The 18767-nt window shown below is 35.5% G+C and overlaps 1 protein-coding gene across 5 annotated transcripts in view; it reads left to right on the forward strand.

Annotated features, from left to right (window-relative positions):
• The window catches only part of TBC1D5 (TBC1 domain family member 5), a 311013-nt gene that overhangs the window by 227287 nt on the left and 64959 nt on the right, over window positions 1–18767 (forward strand). For all 5 annotated transcript variants that reach the window (XM_056483375.1, XM_056483373.1, XM_056483377.1 and 2 more), the window contains 2 exons: window positions 4460–4602; window positions 10347–10453. In XM_056483375.1, the coding sequence (XP_056339350.1) occupies window positions 4460–4602; window positions 10347–10453 (250 nt within the window). The remainder of the gene's footprint in view (window positions 1–4459; window positions 4603–10346; window positions 10454–18767) is intronic.

An 18767-nucleotide genomic window follows, 5' to 3' on the forward strand; every position in this document is an offset into this window, starting at 1 on the left:
TGTCTTGTATCATTTGAAGGTTTTATTAATCTTTTTAGGACATATAAAGCCATGGTGATTTTAATAAAAGTGAGATTTATTAAGGGAGGAGATGGAGCACTGGAGAAATGGGGTGTGTTGTGAGTTTAAGCTGGAATGCTGCTAAGGCTTGCCTTGATTGGTCTCCTTCCACAGCCTGGAATCCTAGTGCAGGCATCAAGTCTGCCCAGAGTAGTGCTTTCTGGTGGCATTGAACTACTGAAGTCTTCATCTTCTGTATAATTTTAAGTTCTTTTGAAAGTGTTATACAAATGTCGCTCCTCATTCTTTTCCCATATCTTATTTTTGAGCGAGCAGATCACAGCTCAAGTCTGTCTACCCTTTCTCCTAAATTATTGACCATGACTTTACATAGTAAATTGCACTGGCTACAAATGTTTGCTTGAACATAATTCATGACAGAGTTTAAAGAGACAGAGCTTACATATCATTTTCTCAGTTAGTAAACAACTGATGTTAATTTTGGCATTTCTCAGCTTCCGAGTGCTTAGTTTTGATAAGATGGTGTTCTTTTCAATACTAACAGTCCATTTAAATAATTTTCTTCTTTAGGAAAAAAAAATTAAATTACATCCTGAAAAATCCTACTGGCCCTCCTTTCTCTGAAAGACCTTGACTAGTCTTGCAAGGATTAGAAACCAGAGCAGCAGCATCCTCTGCCACCACATCCCCCAGGTGACAGAGGCCATTGCAGGGGATGATACCCACTTCTACCATTTCCCATGCAGGGAGAGAAGTGTAGCTGGGATGAAGCACAGGGTGGCAGATGCATTCTTGGGCTAGTGGCAAGAGTTAGGAAGAAATAAAACATGCTCTGTGGAAATCCTCACTCTGCTGTGTTTAGGTCAAACAAGGAATTACCAAATTTGGGCTTCTCTTTTTTTTTTTATATGCGCAGTAAAAAGGAAGCTACCAGAGACCTTGTTGTTTTGATTCTAGACCTTAGTGAAATGTTTTGCAGAAAAAACTAAGTTAAGCACGAGCAGAATTTTTTTAGCCTTATTCTAATGAACAGTATCAATGAATGAAAAAACAAAAAAAAATCAAGCCTTGAGCAGATGCTTGGAGTGGAAATTGTACTGAACATTGAGTTTAGCAAATGTATAAATGACTGAAAACATGCTCCTAACAATAGACTTTTTTAGGCACCCTGTTGCCAACTTGTAAGTCCTAGATCAAGTCATTTAGCTTCAGAGTGATGCCTTCCCTTTTCCTGTTGTTACAGTTTTTCTTATTCTTTCTGATTTTATTGTGTTGTTTTGGCTTCATAAACAAACATTCCTAAACTATTTGTTTTGCCTTGTTTGTAACCATTTCTTGGACTTACTTGTTTTTTTTTAAAGAATTCTCTGCCCCACAAGAAGACTGAGAAGATAAGCAACTAAATATATGTAACACATCACATAAGTTTAAATTTTGATGGTTGGGGAATTGTCCTTTAAATTTCTCTCAAAATGGTTCTGGTGTTAGTTAAAACTGGTAAAGCTGGATCATTGCTTTCTTTAATGGCTTTACTAGCACAGAGTTTTCTCCTGCTTTCTCTATATTGTAAGGTCATTAATGAATCATTATATTGCTAGTAATTACTGATCTCTTGAGAATATTGGTTTAATTATATAGGAATCATAAGTGGAAGATACAGTTACATATTCTACAATGTAGGTAGTAGTACCTTGGTGTATTATGGCTTTAAAGAATCTGGGGGTTTTTTTGTAGCTTTTAATTGCTAAGTGTGCCTGGTAAAATATGAATTATTGTATTACCACATGTGATAAAAGGTGTACTATTGTGAGTTTCACAGTCTGCAGGTGTAACAGATGTAAGGCAAGATTAACAGGACAGAACAATAATTAAAACACAGACAGCCATCTCAACAAAAAAAAAAGGTGGGGGGGAGAAACAGAAAAGGTTTATCATATGCAAGGCAATTATTAAGGGTGTCTTAAATTCTCTGCAAATACTTGTAAAAGCAATAAAAATGTGTTAGTTTGAAAGACAGCTTTTCAGTGTGGACACTTAGTTAAGGAATTAAGATCTTTTTTTATGAATATAAAAGCTGAGTGAAGTCCTGCCATATGGCAGCATGGTTCATAGGCAATAGGGCCCTCAGTTTATAGATGCTGTGAGCTAAACATTGCTGAAAAAAATAAGAGAGCAGTTAGTATATATGCATTTACAACAGTATGAATTGCTTACTCCCTTTAAGACAGGAAGGTTCAAATAATTAACAGCAATATTATGGTTGCAAAAGGAAGTCCAGTTGTTCTTCAGCAGCCTACATCTGTGAAACGTGATACCTCTGGGGAATGAGATTTAATTTTCCCAGGAGAAAATGTAAAAGCAGGAGAAAAAAAAAGGAATGACTTCTGCTTGAGCAGAATAAACCTGCATCTAGAAACGATTAACACTGCATAATGAAGTAGTAAAGAAGCAAAAGAGATTTCTAATAAAGGACTAATAACAAATCCCATTACACTATGGTGTATTTTTTTCTCTTGAAGTGTATTAGACTCTTAGCAGGGCTTTTGAATGAGACTTGGGTAGTTGCAAGCAAAGTCAGCTCAAATGCTTCAAGCTTGGCTGAGATTTCTCACCTGGCAGCTTGTGTAACTGGAAAGTTGTGTTTTACAGGTGGGAGGAGTTGCTAATGCAGGTAATGGGCTTCACACAGAGTTTGGGTAATGTTTATGTCACCACAGGGTGATAGTCTCCTCTAGGCTGGGCACTGCAGGGTAATGTGCCACTATGGCAAAATCCCTTAGGTAGAATAGACATGGTGTTAAATGCACTAGCTAAACCTTGCTTTTGTGTAGCAGTTCTGATTTCGTTTTCTGAGGTCTCAAAATAAGTCCTCCTAGGAAAGGGGTTTGATCAGAGAGGGAAATACAGAGTTTTTGTAAAGTTATAAGAACATACATGTTTGACATGAGAGTGAGATAATGCTGTCTTTTGAAATCATGTATTTTCACTTTTAAAAGGGAACATATATTGCAAGGAAAAGATTCTATGTAGTGATCTCTAAATCTGTTCACGGATATTTTTGTGGATTGTACATATGGTTCCAGTGGCATGGGGAATAAAAGTTTAGTGAACAAACCCTTCACTAACAAAAACCCCTCTGAATTTCTTTTATAAGAGACTGTCTTTTTGTACAGATTGTTACTATCTTCAAAGCTGGTGCTAGACTGGCATGCAGGAATTAATTTGTCCAGTATTTTCTTTATACTGCAATCTGAAAAAAAAATAAAAAACAAAAACCCCAGATGCCTTAAACCAACAATAAGTTCTGGAACAAAAGTGGTTAAATGTGAATTCTTACGAGTGAAACTAATCTTGAGCAAGAAATTTCTAGTTGCCTTTTTAGAAATTTTTGTGAGTTTTAAAGAATGACTTAATTTGCTTAGCAGAAATTTGCAATCAATCTTTTCTTGCCACTGAATAAACAGATTCCACATGCGTAGCTATTTGCATATCCCAGCTAAAAATGTAATTCATTATTTTTAAGTCCATTTCGTAATAACTATTTCAGGATTAATGTTACTAACTATTCTTTAGCTCATTCAAATGTGACCTTAGATAATCCTACCTAAAAAGATACAAAGCTACTGGGTCTGTTCTGGAATAGGGAAGAGAAGTACTTTTCCTGAGGTCAGCAAGTAAGTCAGTGTAAGAATCAGAACTAGAAATGAGAAATCTAGAGAAACAGTTTTCTTCTACTGCATCTCAAGCTTCCAGCTTCAAATATTGCATTTAATATGACAAATTTTTGCATTTTGCTAGATACAAAAACAGTGCAGAGATGAACAGGAATTAACAGTATATCTACATGCAGATTATCACTAAATCTGGTAAAGATTTAAATTAGATTTAATGAAAATAGCATCCATACCATATTTTACATGGAGCTGCAAACACTGTCTTCCATAACAGGGAGAAAGCCCCTTCACAGTAACTGTGACCTGGTCCATTTTAGTTGCTGTTTGGCATCTGCTTCTGAACTGGCTTTCATCTGACTGGGCTTTTCAGGGCTTCTCATAAATCACTGGCTTTACCTTCCTGTTTTTGCTGTTTCAGGCCATTCTTGCATAGCATTTTCTCCCGTTCATCTTAGGTCACTATCACATTAAATGCTCAAAAATGTGGTATATGGGATTGATGTATTTTGTCCTTTGAGGGTCACCCACATAATAATATTACTCAGTGAAGCTTCTACAGTCTCTAATTTATGATTTCTTTTATGTAGATGCAGTAACATTTACACAAATACAATTATTTAAGTTGTTATCACAGATCTTGACACTTTGCAGAATTTTCTGATAAAATGTTTAGGACTGCAGTTGATCCTGGGATATTTGTTCTGACTTTACATTACTTGGTAAAATGGAGAAATACAAATCATAACTTTTCCTCTTCTTTTCAGGCGATGGGTAAGGCTCCTGTTTGGACGTGAATTCCCTCTTCAGGATCTTCTGGTTGTCTGGGATGCTCTGTTTGCTGACAGTATCACCCTGAATTTAGTTGACTACATTTTTGTAGCCATGTTGTTGTATATCAGAGATGCCTGTAAGTATCAGCTATTTTATATTTTTTCTTTAAAGAATGAAAACCTATTCTTTGAAAGAAAAAGAGACCTTAAAAACACTAAATCTCACTGTGACTTTTTTAACATATTGAAAATCGTTCCAAATACTAGGAGAGGAGCTATTTATTATCAGACATGGCCTGCTGTATTTATGAAACAAATTGTATCTTGGAGTTAAATGCAGGTTTGTTTTGTGCATAGTTCTGTGTTTTTACGTGGAGTTGCAGATTTTATGTGCTCTGAGTGATACAGGCAAGTATAGAGCTCCACCTTCTGACCAAGCTCATGAATTGAGTAAAGGTTCCCTGTGACACTTGAAATATTTTAGTACTGTTCCCCTGTAAGAAAATAGAAAATGTACGAGACAATGCACAATTTTTGAAGAGATATCTTGAATAAAACACAAAGATATGAGTAGCAATTTCTGAATATGTTTATTCTGTGCAAGAGTGGCATTTAAAAAAAATATATTGTTTGTTTTGTTTCGGTTTTGTGCACAGGTGAATTCTTAAAATTTAGTGGTGACCAATAATATTAAGTTGGGACAAACAAGCAATCAAGGAATTTTTTTTAGCTTATATAATTGTAAGTGGGAGGAGAAAGATACATAATGATAATTGAGGCATTTATTTCTGTCCTGTCAGATTCTGCAAAAAATTCTGTATGCAACTGATGCAACAAAGTATGCATTTCACAGCAAGATGTATGGCTGTCATTAAGTATATGAATTCTATAGCAAGTTATTCAGAGTTAAGTATATACCATCTGTAAGCTTTAGGTTATAACAAGGTCACATATTTGACACAATTTTGTATTCTAGGACATAGGAAGTTTTCAACATCTGTGGTTCCTATTTTAGGGCCCAGTCTTGAACATATAATGTGGTACTTTACACGTACATGTTGTTCCACTGCCTTCCTTCATGTGTTTTTTAATTACTTTTTAATAAACACGCAGGGTATAGAGCTACCTTTCATTCCTCTCAAAAAACTGGACATTTAATTCTGGTCAGAGGTTTCAAAATTAATGCCAATGTTTCAGGATGATCTGATTCCAGGTCATTATGTTTTGCAGTCTAAATCTTGCTTGTTTATATGCAGTAAATCTTTTGGTAGAGATATGTTCTGAAGAGGCATGTAAGAAATTTTCTTAGCATCAGTATTTTATATTGTGTCATTGCTTACATTTAGAAAAAGCAGCACATTAGAACTGTACTTCTAAGTATCCTCTCTCTTCTTAGGCAGGGAAAGTTGTTCTGGCTTTATTTTCTTTTGATTTGTGTTGCTGAGGTACAAGTATCAGTATGAGTTAACAAAAAAGCTAAAAATGCATTCCAAGCTTTTGTATGAAGTCAGTCTCCCTCATTTCTCTGAACTTCTCAGGCTTAGTAAATAGAGGAGTAAATAACTTTGCAGTGTAGTACATTTAACCAAATGAGATACAAAGTCATCTCATCAGGACAGCTAATGCTTCATATTTTGAAGTAACTTCTTGTTCTATATAGTAAGCACAATAGAATGGGGAAGCAAAATAAGTCATGAATACTGTGAAGTTGAATCTATTTTTCCAAAGTCAAGCTTGACCCATAACAATTTCCACAGTTCTTGCTTACATAAAAAACCTTTCGTTACATATCTGTAAAATAAAGTTTTCTGGTTTTCCTCATGTTTTTTATTGCTGATAATATTTGAGCTTTGAATAGAGTGCAAAGTTGTAGTAATTTTAAAAACATTTTCAAATAAAGTAAGTTTATAAAAGCTTCTCTTTATTTGGTGAAAAGAAACATAAGCTCAAAACATCCAGTGGTGATAATCATCTTTAATTTAAATAAACCATCGGGAATTTTTTAGTTTAGAAACTTCGAACAATAAGAACAATAATAAAGCTCCTACAATATTATGTTATAAAAATGTCAAATATAAGCAATTATAATAATACAGTACTCAAAGCATTTGAAAGTTTAGAAATTGTGCTGATTCTTATTTAACAACACTTTTGGGGATGGGTGAAAGTTGCTGGCTTGAGAATTGATGAATTTTTTTAATGTGCTCTATTATGATGTTCTCAAGGACAGGATTTTAAGAAATTATTATTTCTGCTATATTTCTCATTTTTATTTTAGTTTTGAAATTCTCTGTTGCTCAATCAATATATTAGGCAAGGAGGAGGGACCATTTAGACTATCAGATTATTGAATATATTTTAGAGACTACAGATACATAAACATGTACACAGTCATTCTATAAACTGCTCAGTTCAGTTTTACATCTGTATCCAAGCAGATCTTTGTCTTTGGAGTGATAATCCTCACATGCCAGGCATAGGGTTGTGTACCAGTGTAGCTATAAGTTTTAATAAATTATTTCCTGTGTTTCTTTGGAAAAATTCTTGCAAAACTTTTTTTTTTTAAATCTGTCAAATCAGAAGTCTGAATATTTGCTTCTGTTTCACCAGTGTGACTATACATGTAGTTGTTGATTAAATCAGAATGGAGAGAAGGATGTGATGCAAAAATAGATGTATTTTATCTACTTCCTTCCAAAGAGGACAACAGTGAACAAATCTGGAAGACCTGTTTATATTTTACATAGTAAATTAATGCTGTTATTGCACCAGGAGTAAATTTGGACTGATCAGTATTAGAATAAGTGTATTTTTATCTTGTTTCACTTGAGGAGTAGGTATGGCACTTACTAGAATTTACTTTTTCATCTCCAAAAGCACTGTGAATATTTTGAGAGAAATAAAGGAACCATAGCTTCTTCTTAGAGAAATTGATTAGTTATTTTTGTTATAGTGAAAGATGTTAATTTGTCTAATTCAATTTAGGGGCTACTAAGGAGAATGTGGCCACGTGTAAAGCAGCAGGGGGGAGTAATCCCACCCTTTCAGGGTTTTGAACTAATCTGGATACGGGATCAGTGACATCAAATATTAAATTTTTAAGAAATTAAATGTATCAGAAAATTTGGACTTTGTTGAGGACAGTACTGTGAATTTTCAGGATTTCCACTACATTCCTGCTGCTTGTATCCAGGGGTGTTTATTGGGCCAACAGAAAGTCAGTCTCTTCTACAGCAGAAGGGAGAAGGTAATTTGATGTTCCTCTGGGCATGAATTACAGTATTAATAAAAGGACTGTAAGGTTGTTTTCTCTACAGAGAGGAGTTTCTCTCTCCTTTCCCTAGAAATGCCAGTAGCATTCTTTGGGGAAGTGAGAACTTGTGGTTCACAGTAGAAGTTGGATCCAGATGTGACTCTCAGCCAATGACAGAAGGAAAAGCACAGCTGAAGAACCACCAAGCTTTTTATGAGGCTGCTGGACACACCACCTACTGCTGAGACTGGATATTTGTATTTCACAGAATCTCCTTCCAAAACTTCATCCTACAGATGATTCTTAGAAATCCATGTAACACCAATAGGCATATTCAGTTTTGGTTTATTGCTGTTTATCTCTAACTTTTAAGAAAGCTGCCCCTTTGTTGTATGTTACACATTTTGTCCTGAAGAGACAAGAATCATAGAATGGTTTGGATTGGAAGGGACCTTCAAGGATCATCTAGACCAATCCCCTGGCATAAGCAGAGACATATTCCACTAGACTAGATTGCTGAAAGCCCCATCCAGTCTGACCTGGAACACTTCCAGGGGCATCCACAACATCTCTGGGCAACCTGTGCCAGTGATTCACCACCCTCACAGTATAGAATTTCTTCCTTATGTCCAATCTAAATCTACCCCCTTTCAGTTTAAGTATGTGGGGGAAACCCTGAAGATAAAAAACCCATATATAAAAGTTAGCAGGTCTTCCTTTAAAGGGCTGGCATTTTTATAGCTTTCTAGATGATAAAGGTTTTTTTGTCAGGGGTCAAGTCTGCACCATTAAAATAAATTAGGGGTTTTTTTAATATTTAGTTTCTCTATATCTGTGAGACAGCAAAGAACTCTTCCAGGGAAAATAAAGCAAATACATTTTTAATCCATTTTACATTGCAGAATAGAACACATACTTATTTGTTCAAAAGACAAACACATTGGTGTAACTGTCTATCATTTATAAAACTATTTAGCATTTAATATCAATATTCACTGTTTTTATTTGCTTTGCTAAAAAAGCATCATGATCACAACTGCAGTATCTTAAATTTGATTTAGGGATGAGAGTTTGATTGGGTATGTTCTGTGTGGTGCTCACATTATACTCTGAAAGAACTCTGACGGAGGCCATTGTATTATGTTCATTATGCCAGCTTTGTGACTTCAAGAAGAAAAAGCAGGTACCTGAATATGAACAAGAAAAAACAAAGGGTAGGAAAAAGAACAGGCAGAACAGATAAAGAATGAGTAGGATAAGTGAGTGCTTTACAAATGAAAGCAGATGTATGAAATTACAAGCTGTCGGATCAGCAACGGAAATGAAGATGATAAAGTGGTTCCTTACACAGATTATAATTATTCATTTTGCCCAGTCCTGCATCTTTTCCCCATAATCCTCTTGTTGAGGGAGGTAAGGTGCAGGAGGATATGAGGCTTATTCACATGAAAGAAAGAAAAGTAAACCATTTAAATTTCTCTGTCCACAAAACTGTCCTTTATTTCCTTTTTATCCATTCAAAATAATTTTGTATTTGCAACATCCTGATTAATTAAAGATATTTCTTACTACAGCTAAAGTTCTCAGAGTAGTAAAGTTTGTTAGAAATTTATTTACAATTGCTATTGTTGGAGGCTGTCTTTATGTTGCAGAGTGGAGGCATCATTAACAGGCATTGCTTTGACAGCTGTGGCAGATGGATTGCCTGGATTTAGATGGTGCAAAAGAAATGAAGTAGTTTACATAGACCTGCTTGAAAAGATGTCTTTAATAATTGCACTCATAATTAGATTGATTTGGGAAGGAAAGAAGAAAAAAAAAAAGAAGATGACAACAGCAAGCAAAAAGCCATAGAGGATGCTTACATAGATTCAGATAAAATCACACAGAACAAGATTATAAAATTTAGCAAAGCATGCTGAAAATTTTCTGAATAAGTGAAGAAATGTAAGCTACTTAATGGTGTACTATAATTTTAGTATTTATTAAATTAAAGTCTAGTCTTTTCCGTTTTTCCTGAATATTTTGTGAAGTTTCTGATTTAAAAGAAAACAAGGAATTGTTGAATAATTTTACATATGCATAGGTATCTGAGTGTGTGTGTATGTATTTAAATGTATTTAAAACAACATAAAAGGTATTTCAGCAAAAACTCGTCAGAGTGGGGCAAACTTATCATAAAGCCATAAATGCAAATTATCACATTTAAATTTAGATGTCTGTAGAGGAGTGTCTGAAAAGTCCATGTTCATTTTGCAGTATAGGACTAGTTCTTCAAGCTCTGCTGTTGGTATTGCCCTGAGCTCCAGGGACTGGGGCAGGCTTAGGGGCCACAGCTACAGAGCTCTGAGCTGAGGCATCTGAATCTGGAGCTGAAAATGTCTGTGACATAAAGTCATAGCTTTAGAACTCATCTTAATTATACTGGACCAAGTGTAGTCATGAGGCTTTAGTATATATATCTCATTTTACTCTGAGCACTGCTGGAGTTTTGAGAGACTGTGTGGGAAAAGACAGCCAAATCTGAGCTGTAATAAATTTAATGGAAAAAGTACTGTTTTGCAATATCAAAGTCAGACAGTAATATTTTCTCTCTCTTTCTCTCTTTTATTTTCATTTTTATTCCAGTGATTTCAAGTAATTATCAGACCTGTCTGGGACTTCTTATGCATTATCCACCTATTGGAGATGTTCACTCCCTTATCCTAAGAGCACTTTTTCTCCGAGATCCAAAGGTGAGATGCTCGATCTGTTAACAAATAGGAAATAAATCACGGTAATAAAATGTTCTAAATGCTGTGAATTTAATAACAACCTACATTTTGGAAACTAAATGGTAGTTTCAGTTTCTTCTCACCTGATTAAAGAGCTGAAGGAAGGAGTTGGAAACAAGTTTTTTGCTCTTTAAAAGATACTTTAAAGGACACTTTGCTAAAGTTATCCAGGAGCTCTGGTAACTGCAGATGTGCTCTTTAAAATAACTTTGCTTGGTCTTCTGCACAGATATCTTTTAGGATAATGTATACTTTTCAGGGAAACAGTAATGTTATGTTACTATTTAAAACCTAGTAAGCTGTATGGAAAGCATCATGCAATTTCATCTGAAAGACTTTTGTCGTGGGATTTCTGGGATTAATCACTGTTAATCCTTAAAGCACTACCCCTGCCCAATATAGAATGGTTCTGTGATTTTTTTTTTATTAAGAGTTTGATGCTACAGCCTGTAAAAATTCACATATATAAAATGTATAAAATCATAAATTTCATGCCACATATAAATAACATGCAGTTTCTGTTGTACTCATCTATTTAAAAAAAAAAAAAAAAAAAAAAAAAAAAAAAAGAAAACCTCTTCCATGTTTTAAAATGGTATGTGTGGGTATTATATATATAATATACAGGAGACACTCACTATATAGTGGATAAAGTGCTTGAGATGAAGCTGTACACAGTAATCTTTGCTTACTCAGATCTCTGGCAGGTAGCAGAACTTGTGCTGCTGGTTTTGAACTGTCTTTGTACATGTCCCATTAGTAGGTTGCCAGTGTAAAGTCTGATTCCCCTCATCTTCTTGATGCACAATATCTTTGAAAGCAAAAAATTCATCACTTCTGCACTCTGACTGCCTTCTGCAAAAATTCATTCAGTACTAATGTTTACACTTTTATGGATTAAGAAAAAAATTGTCTCTTTGTTTTTCTGTATCAGTTGTTTGCAGAAATCTGCATCCTTATAGCTATTTTTTCATTCCTCTCAGGCACTAAGATTTCTTTCATGATGAGAAGTAAAGTGTATCATTTTCTCAGTGTGTAGAAAGTTTCTAACGTTAGATCTCAGGAATCTTTCTTAAGATTCTGGCAGCAGTCTGTGAAATCAAACTGCCCAGTATTTATTTATGCACTTTCATAGCAAAACAAGATAGGAATATTTTTTAGAAGAAGGATACAAAGGGAATAAAATTTTGCTCAGCCTCCATCTGAATTCAATATGTAATCTGTCATTTATTGAGGAGATATGTTAAACAATAAAGTGATTACTAATTATTCAGCTGTCCTCTGAAACATGCTAGGCAGCATACAAGATATCCTATCAGCTGAAGGGGGCAAAAATTAACTACCAATTTCCCACAAAGAGGCTTAATCACTATTCCACTCCTTATGCTCTTGTCTCCAACAGAATGAAATTGTCAGGCTTGTAAGGTCTTAGTGTCCTATTAATTAACATTCTCAGGTGGGCCTTGAACACCTTTCAGATAAATACTGAGTTAGTTCTACCATGTCTCTCATGTAGTTCTCCCTTTGCTCAGGTGAATTAGTACTTGAAACTCTTTCATGCAAAGAGTGGTAGTTGCTTTGTCAATTTAAATATGATAAAATGTATTTGTTTCTCATTTCTGAGCTGTACTTTTCTGCTTGGGAAATCCTCTGAAAGTTGAGAAGTTCTGATTTCCAGAGAATGAAGAACCTAAAGGACTTGCAGCCACCTCTAATTTAACACTGGGTCATTGTATTGAGGCTGCATAAATAGATCAGGACTTCTTACAGTAAGGAAGTAAAACCATTTTAAAGGATTATTCTAAAACTAAAAAATAGCTCCTGGCCTGAGAAATAAATGTATTTTTAAGGCTATGACTTGAGCACCTGTTTCTTACCTTTTCCTAGGTGTGACTTTAAGTTTCACTTAGGTGTCTGTAAGCATATGTTTGTTGAGTCCCTTTTTTCCATACACCTGAAACAGAAGTCTTGGTGTTCTGTAAGACCTATGCACAAACATTTCCAACGTTTTTCCTGAAAAGGAATGAAAGGGAAAACTCAACAAGGCATCATGAGTGCTGCAGGAGTCTAAAGTCAGTGCACAGATTATATATGAAAAGAAGTGAGAAAATCATGATCCTTTTTTTTTTGTTAGTTGCATAGAAATAATACAGTTTGCCCTTATACCCTGTGCAGATGGAAGGAGATTGGAAGAAATGACAAAGAGATTTTAGTCTGTAGTGCAACTTGTAAGTGGTGATTAACAAATCCAGTGCTTAATTATTTTTCTTCCTTCTTTGATGTTTTCCTGTGCATTTCTCCATCACAAGCTTCTGGTTTCTAATAGGAAATTACATTTGGTTCAGTGCAATTTTATTTCTCTTTATCCAGGGCTGAGGTTTTCTGTGTGGCGTTTCTTCCAAGATTTCGCTTGGGTTTTCATATGTGAGATCGGGGAACTCTTCCCTGGGACGCTGTTGCATGGTCCAGTGGCTTATTTCATTATTTGTTGAACATACCAAGAATGTTTAGTGCTGTTCCAGATATCTGAGAGAGGCTTGCTCTCTGCTCCTTGGAGCTTTAAATCTCAGCTGGACAAGAAATGCAGCTTAGAAGTCATGGCAAACAGGAATCTACCTCTTGCAGGTTTTATAATATATATGTTGTCTTCCATATTATTTTTGCAGCTAGGAAAATACCAAGTCATCTTACAGAGGGGAGGTTGTGGGGTATTTGAACTAAGAAAGGTTGGAGGTAGTCAGATAAAACTGAAAGCTTCTCAAGGAACCATCTTGTCATAAATGGTGAAGTTGTTATCAGATATGAAACCTGATACAGCTTTTTCATCTGCAACTTCCAATTCTGGAGATAACCTGAGTTTGTATATCTAAAGACATCTATTATTTTTTCTCTTTCCTTGCTCTGACATAACAGGTATTTTCCTTCTTTCTTTTTGTCATGTAGTCTCTCAGGAGAGCTAAACTTAGGCTTGATAAACCTGTCGCATTTGATTTGCCTCTTTTCACTGCAGTCATCACCAGGAGAGCAGCCTAAATGTCAGAAGAAAGCTGTACTTAAAAGATGAGGGGCATTTTTTTCTTCAAGATGGACAAGTACAATTTCCTGACCTTTTGTGAAAATCCAGCCTTACCAGAAGCCTTAGCATTATCCAGTATTAACAATAATATGAAAAGTAATTAGTACTTGCCATTACCCTAATGCTTGCAGCAGCTCTCCCGTTCACTTTGAGAACCCCAGTTGGCAGCTGAGATGAGAGAACATGTTAGATACCACATCCCTGGTATTTTTCAGTGCCACAGAAGAGAAATACACATCTCTGTAATAGCTGAAAACAAGTTAATGCACCTGTCTCTGAGGGGGGGCCTGAGAGATACTAATTTTACAGGCATGAGTATGGATCAATGCAGAATAATTGAATTTCAGCCTTTTCTGCATTTGGCTAGCACCACTTCTTAGGAAAACGTGGAATGAAAAGCTCAAATCAGTGTTGTTGTCTTTGCATAGGGTGATAAAGTTAACCTGCTTAGCAGAGTATTTGTTTCACATTTCTAATCTTTGAACAGATAATTGCCTCAATTATTTATATTAAAGTAACTTCTATGCACTTACAGTCCTTCTGAATATAAAAGTAGTGCTTCTTATGGAAGAATGGGCTATTAAAATTGTGTATATGTGAAATGGAAAAATAAGGGATGGTTCTTTTATGTATATCCAAAAACATTACTGAAGGTGTGTGTCTGCATATTTAATACACCATGAGTGGCTCATTTTCTTCAGTTTTTTCCTTATCAAAACCATTGAGCACTGTTAATTTTCACAGCAAAGGCAGCAAAATTAAGAAGCAGAGATATGGAGATAGGGCATTGGAAAAATATAAAGTGATTAAAAAACATAGTTCTAACTAGAGTTGTTCAAATAAAAAAAAAATTTAAAAACCCAATTAGAAACAAAAGTCATAGAAAATGTGAACATATTGTGTTCCTTAAATAACCAGATGTTCTTTCCTTCCTGAAGGCAGCCAGGGCTAGGAATAAAAGGTTTAAAACTATTGTTTTAAGTTAACTGTGAATTTTGAAAATCTGTTTTCACCCTTTAGCAAATAAAATTCTAATACAGCAACATAAGCAAAGTAATTTTCATCTTTGGGTGTTCTTATTTGTATGTTGTTCTATGTTGAAGTGTTAACCTTATCACAATGACTTATTAGAAAACTAAAGCACTACATAGAATATTATAGTTTTGCACCACATACTAAGAACCTGAACTCTCCTTTGTCTGAAATCTTACTGTATTTATTCTTAATTCTTCTGTAAAATAAATTTGCTTTCAGATATTTTAGCAAGGTGAGTTGTCCCATTCATTGAGGAATCTATTTAGGAGCTTAATTCAGTGGAGACAGCTTTTATCATAAGCTCTCAATCAAAAAAAAAAAAAAAAGAAAAAGAAAAAAAATGTGCTTGGTTGATGGAAATTAATTTGTTACTTATGCTAATAATATTATAGCTACTGCTGCTGATATTTTCTCAACACTCTATTTTAGCTATTTGCTGACATTGAAAGTGGCTATATAATAATATTAAATTCCAGCTAAATCCACAGAGAAGCATACATGACATTTCAAAGAAGTCATATTAGTTCATCATGACTGAAGTTACAGGTACTGCCAGAAAACTTAAACAATAAAATATGGTCATGATCACTCGTAAAAGGAATAGTTGGGAAAATCTAGCATTCTAGCTTTTAACACTATTCACTATCTGAGCAATGAGTGACAAGGGGGAAAACACATTGCTCAAATTTTGAACCAAATTCTTTGTACATTTATTTTCAGCTGCATTTTCTTCTTAAGTAGCTGCCACCGTCTCATAGTTTTCTCCAAGCTGGTTTCATGTGCCTGAAAGGCTGTTGAGTTTCACTTTCTTCTTCTTCAGATAAATTCTTTTCTATACACTCATTAACTGAGGTGCTGCTGCAGAGCTGCAACTGTCCTTTGAACGCTGCCGTTATGTCAGTATTGTTGTTTTGCCGTTTGTGGCAGGAGAAAAGCAGGTTTGGGGTTGTTTTGTTTGTTAGTTAGCATTGTGTGTGCAATCTGGCATTAATTACCACTCTTTAATGACCAGATTGCAGCCAATCAGAAGTTGGGAGCTGGCATTAGCAGCTCATTAATTTGTACCTCCACGCAGAGGTACTGCTGGGGTGCGGGTCCACTTCGTTACAGGGGTACCAGCAAGGGGAGGGGGACTCTGAACAAACATTTCTGCTTTTTACTTTTGATCATGAAGAATGTGACTGATATTTCATGAGCAATAAAACACTGAGCGGGGGGTTAGGTGCATGAAACTGGGATAATGGAAATCCTAGTTCAGTATGAGCTGCCTGTGCTTTAAGTAAGGAGAGTTGCCTAAGTGAGTAAGGTCACCTGTACTTTAAAGGAGAGTTACCTTTACATGGGATATTATTGATAAAGGAAATCAGGTTTTCCAGAAAAGTTTAAGATCTTGCATATTCAGTGCAAGGTAGATAGATTTTTATGGACAAAAATGTGGCACCATTCTCAACTTGACTTCTGCTTTATAATCATATTCAATTCCTTGTACTGAACTCAAGATTTTGATGTTCTAACATACCCATTTGCAAATGCAGTGAGGTTAGATGTCATCTGAACACCTCGCTTTAGATAAATCAATATTTTTCCTGTGACTGCATGCTAAGGTTTTTAATGGTGGCCATGATATTAACTTACTCTTTGTTTATGTTCATGTTCTTCAAATGAGAAACTTAGATTTTCCAATGAAATATTCTATGCTTTAAGAATTATTGATTTAAATATTCAGTTATTGTGTTGCATTAATAGAATAAGGTATGACAGGCAGCTAAGAGTTTAATGATAAATTACTTGGAATAACCATGTTGCCATAGTACCACATAAAAATAGTAAGTGTACCATGAATTACAAATCCACTTCATTTTTGTACATTTGTTTCAACACCTTCTTTCCCAGTGCACCTATGCATTTTTTAAATACAAGAAGGCTACATGGTCAATACTTGATACAATAGCTTTGTTATCTCTCTCAAATTTCATTGCAATCTCCTCACTGGTACATTAACCATTTAATCAACCCACCATAAAATAGTCATCCTCAATGTATATTGTATGTACAAGCAGTATTTCAGGAAAAAAAAAACCTTGGAAAATGGTTAATTAGTCATCTAGTCAAGACTTTTCAAATGAGAAACCTTTCAAAGTCCTTCTCATTCTGCAGCACCATATGCAAGACTGTAGTCATCACTCGAGGGAGAAAGCAGATCTCTTGGATTGCCAATGCCAATGCAGTTCCCAAGTGTTGCTCTCTCCTTAGTGTTGCACACACAGGCCAGTTGTGTGGGTAAGAACTCACAAACGCTGTTTCCATCCAAGCTGAACAACCATTGCATTTAAATCAATAGGAATATGCTGGGAAATAATATGGAATAAAGCAAAGCTTCCAGAACAGTGACACCTCTCACAGTTAAAGCCATGCCACAGGTAAGACGGTGCAGAAGCAAAGGACCTGTCCCAGTTCCTTGTGGGGCCAAGCAAGATGGTTCTCAGGCCCCTGCTGGCAGGAGAGCAGAGCCCAGCAGGTGATTTCCTTGTCCTCATTGCCCAGCTTGTGTGGCCCAGCAGGAAGGAGTGGGTGGTGTGGCTGCTGATTTCTGGGAGGGTCAGGAGGTGCAGAGTCATTCAGGAATGGCTAAAGGTGAGTTAGGAACTACTGCTTCTACTTTTGACCAAGTCTCCAAGACAGGATAGAACAGAAAGTTCTCTTTGGAAGATAGAATTTTTAATCTGTTCCTTCTATTTGAGCAGGTTGACATCCTCAGTAGCAAAGTAAAAGCAATTTGATTGTACTTGCTATTAAATCAAGAAGCTGAAGCATTTTAAGCTCTTAATTACTTTAGCTACCAATAAAACTTATTGCTTATGAATTTCTTGGGGCTGTTTCTTTCAATTGATAGGTTTATTTCTGTTTAAAAAGTCATCTAAAGCTACTGACCCTCTCCTAAAAAAGTAATAATGTTATTTATAAAATTACACTTATAAAATGTATTTAAGAGTGTTTGAGTGAGGTGATTATGGTTCTTCTTATGTGCAACCTGACAATTCAATTAATCATTTCTAGTTTGCAAGATAGTTTATCAAAAGGAAGCATTTAAAACACTTAAAGCACTTTAATTCTACCTAATCAAGTTCTCCATGTCATAATTTATTTACTAAAATTTGCAAAACACAAACTGCAAATTATCTAAAAATTTATTCATAGCTTTTCAATAATATATGAAAGATTACCTACTCAATCATATCCAACCTATTATGATGGAATTTGACTTCAGACTCTTCTGATATAAATATAGACATATTGCTCGTGTACCTACATATTTTATAATAAATATTAGTGTATCAATTGTAATGAAGGCTATTTGAGTACACTTGAATTGGGAAACACTTCTCTGAAAGAGCAAAATACTGTCAAGATAGAACTGGGAATGGAATGTTTTATCCTTTGCTGTAACTTTTTATGGAAAATTAGGTTAGGAGATGTGATGTCTTTTGTCCTCTGTCTTTTTAAGGAGCAGCAGTGATCAAAATGGCTCTCTAGGATAATTCCTCATGATTGGAATCCTAAATGAAAGGAGTTGCTTGTCCTGCAGCACCAGGCCCTTAGCTTCTCTCTGTTTCACAAGAAAAGACTTGGATGTTGTATTCCTTTTGGTGTGATATATGCATGGGGCTCCGTGAATGAGCTTTTTTCACTCCCCCGGGGACCTTTTCCAAGTGGTTTACGTAGCACATTACGCGCAGAACATGAATTATTCTGTTTCTTCTCCTCATAGTGGAAATAACCAAATAGCACCTTAAAATGCTCTTGTTTTTCCCTGATATGTGAGATTTGTGTACAAGCATGTATCTGCAGAAGATGTAATGCTGTAAGTGTGGCTACAAGGGGTGTATAAGAATAAGCTTCGGATAACTGCATTACTCACAAAGCCATCAGTGAGTTATGCAGGTTGTCCAAAACGAGTGCCAATAAAACCATAATGTGGTAGCTTTTCTGTACATAAAGATGTCATATTTTAAATCTCATAATTTGGAGCATTCCAGGGTTTAAAGCGAGGCTTGCTGTGTGTTCCCTTCGAAAGCCTGGAGCTTTCCTCCACAATGTTGTAAAACTCCTGTTCCTAACTGTGCGAGGCTGCAAGATGCCAGAGCATAAATCTGTCACGGGGTA

The sequence above is a fragment of the Oenanthe melanoleuca genome, chromosome 2 (genome assembly GCF_029582105.1).
Source record: "Oenanthe melanoleuca isolate GR-GAL-2019-014 chromosome 2, OMel1.0, whole genome shotgun sequence".
Classification (NCBI taxonomy): Eukaryota; Metazoa; Chordata; class Aves; order Passeriformes; family Muscicapidae; genus Oenanthe; species Oenanthe melanoleuca.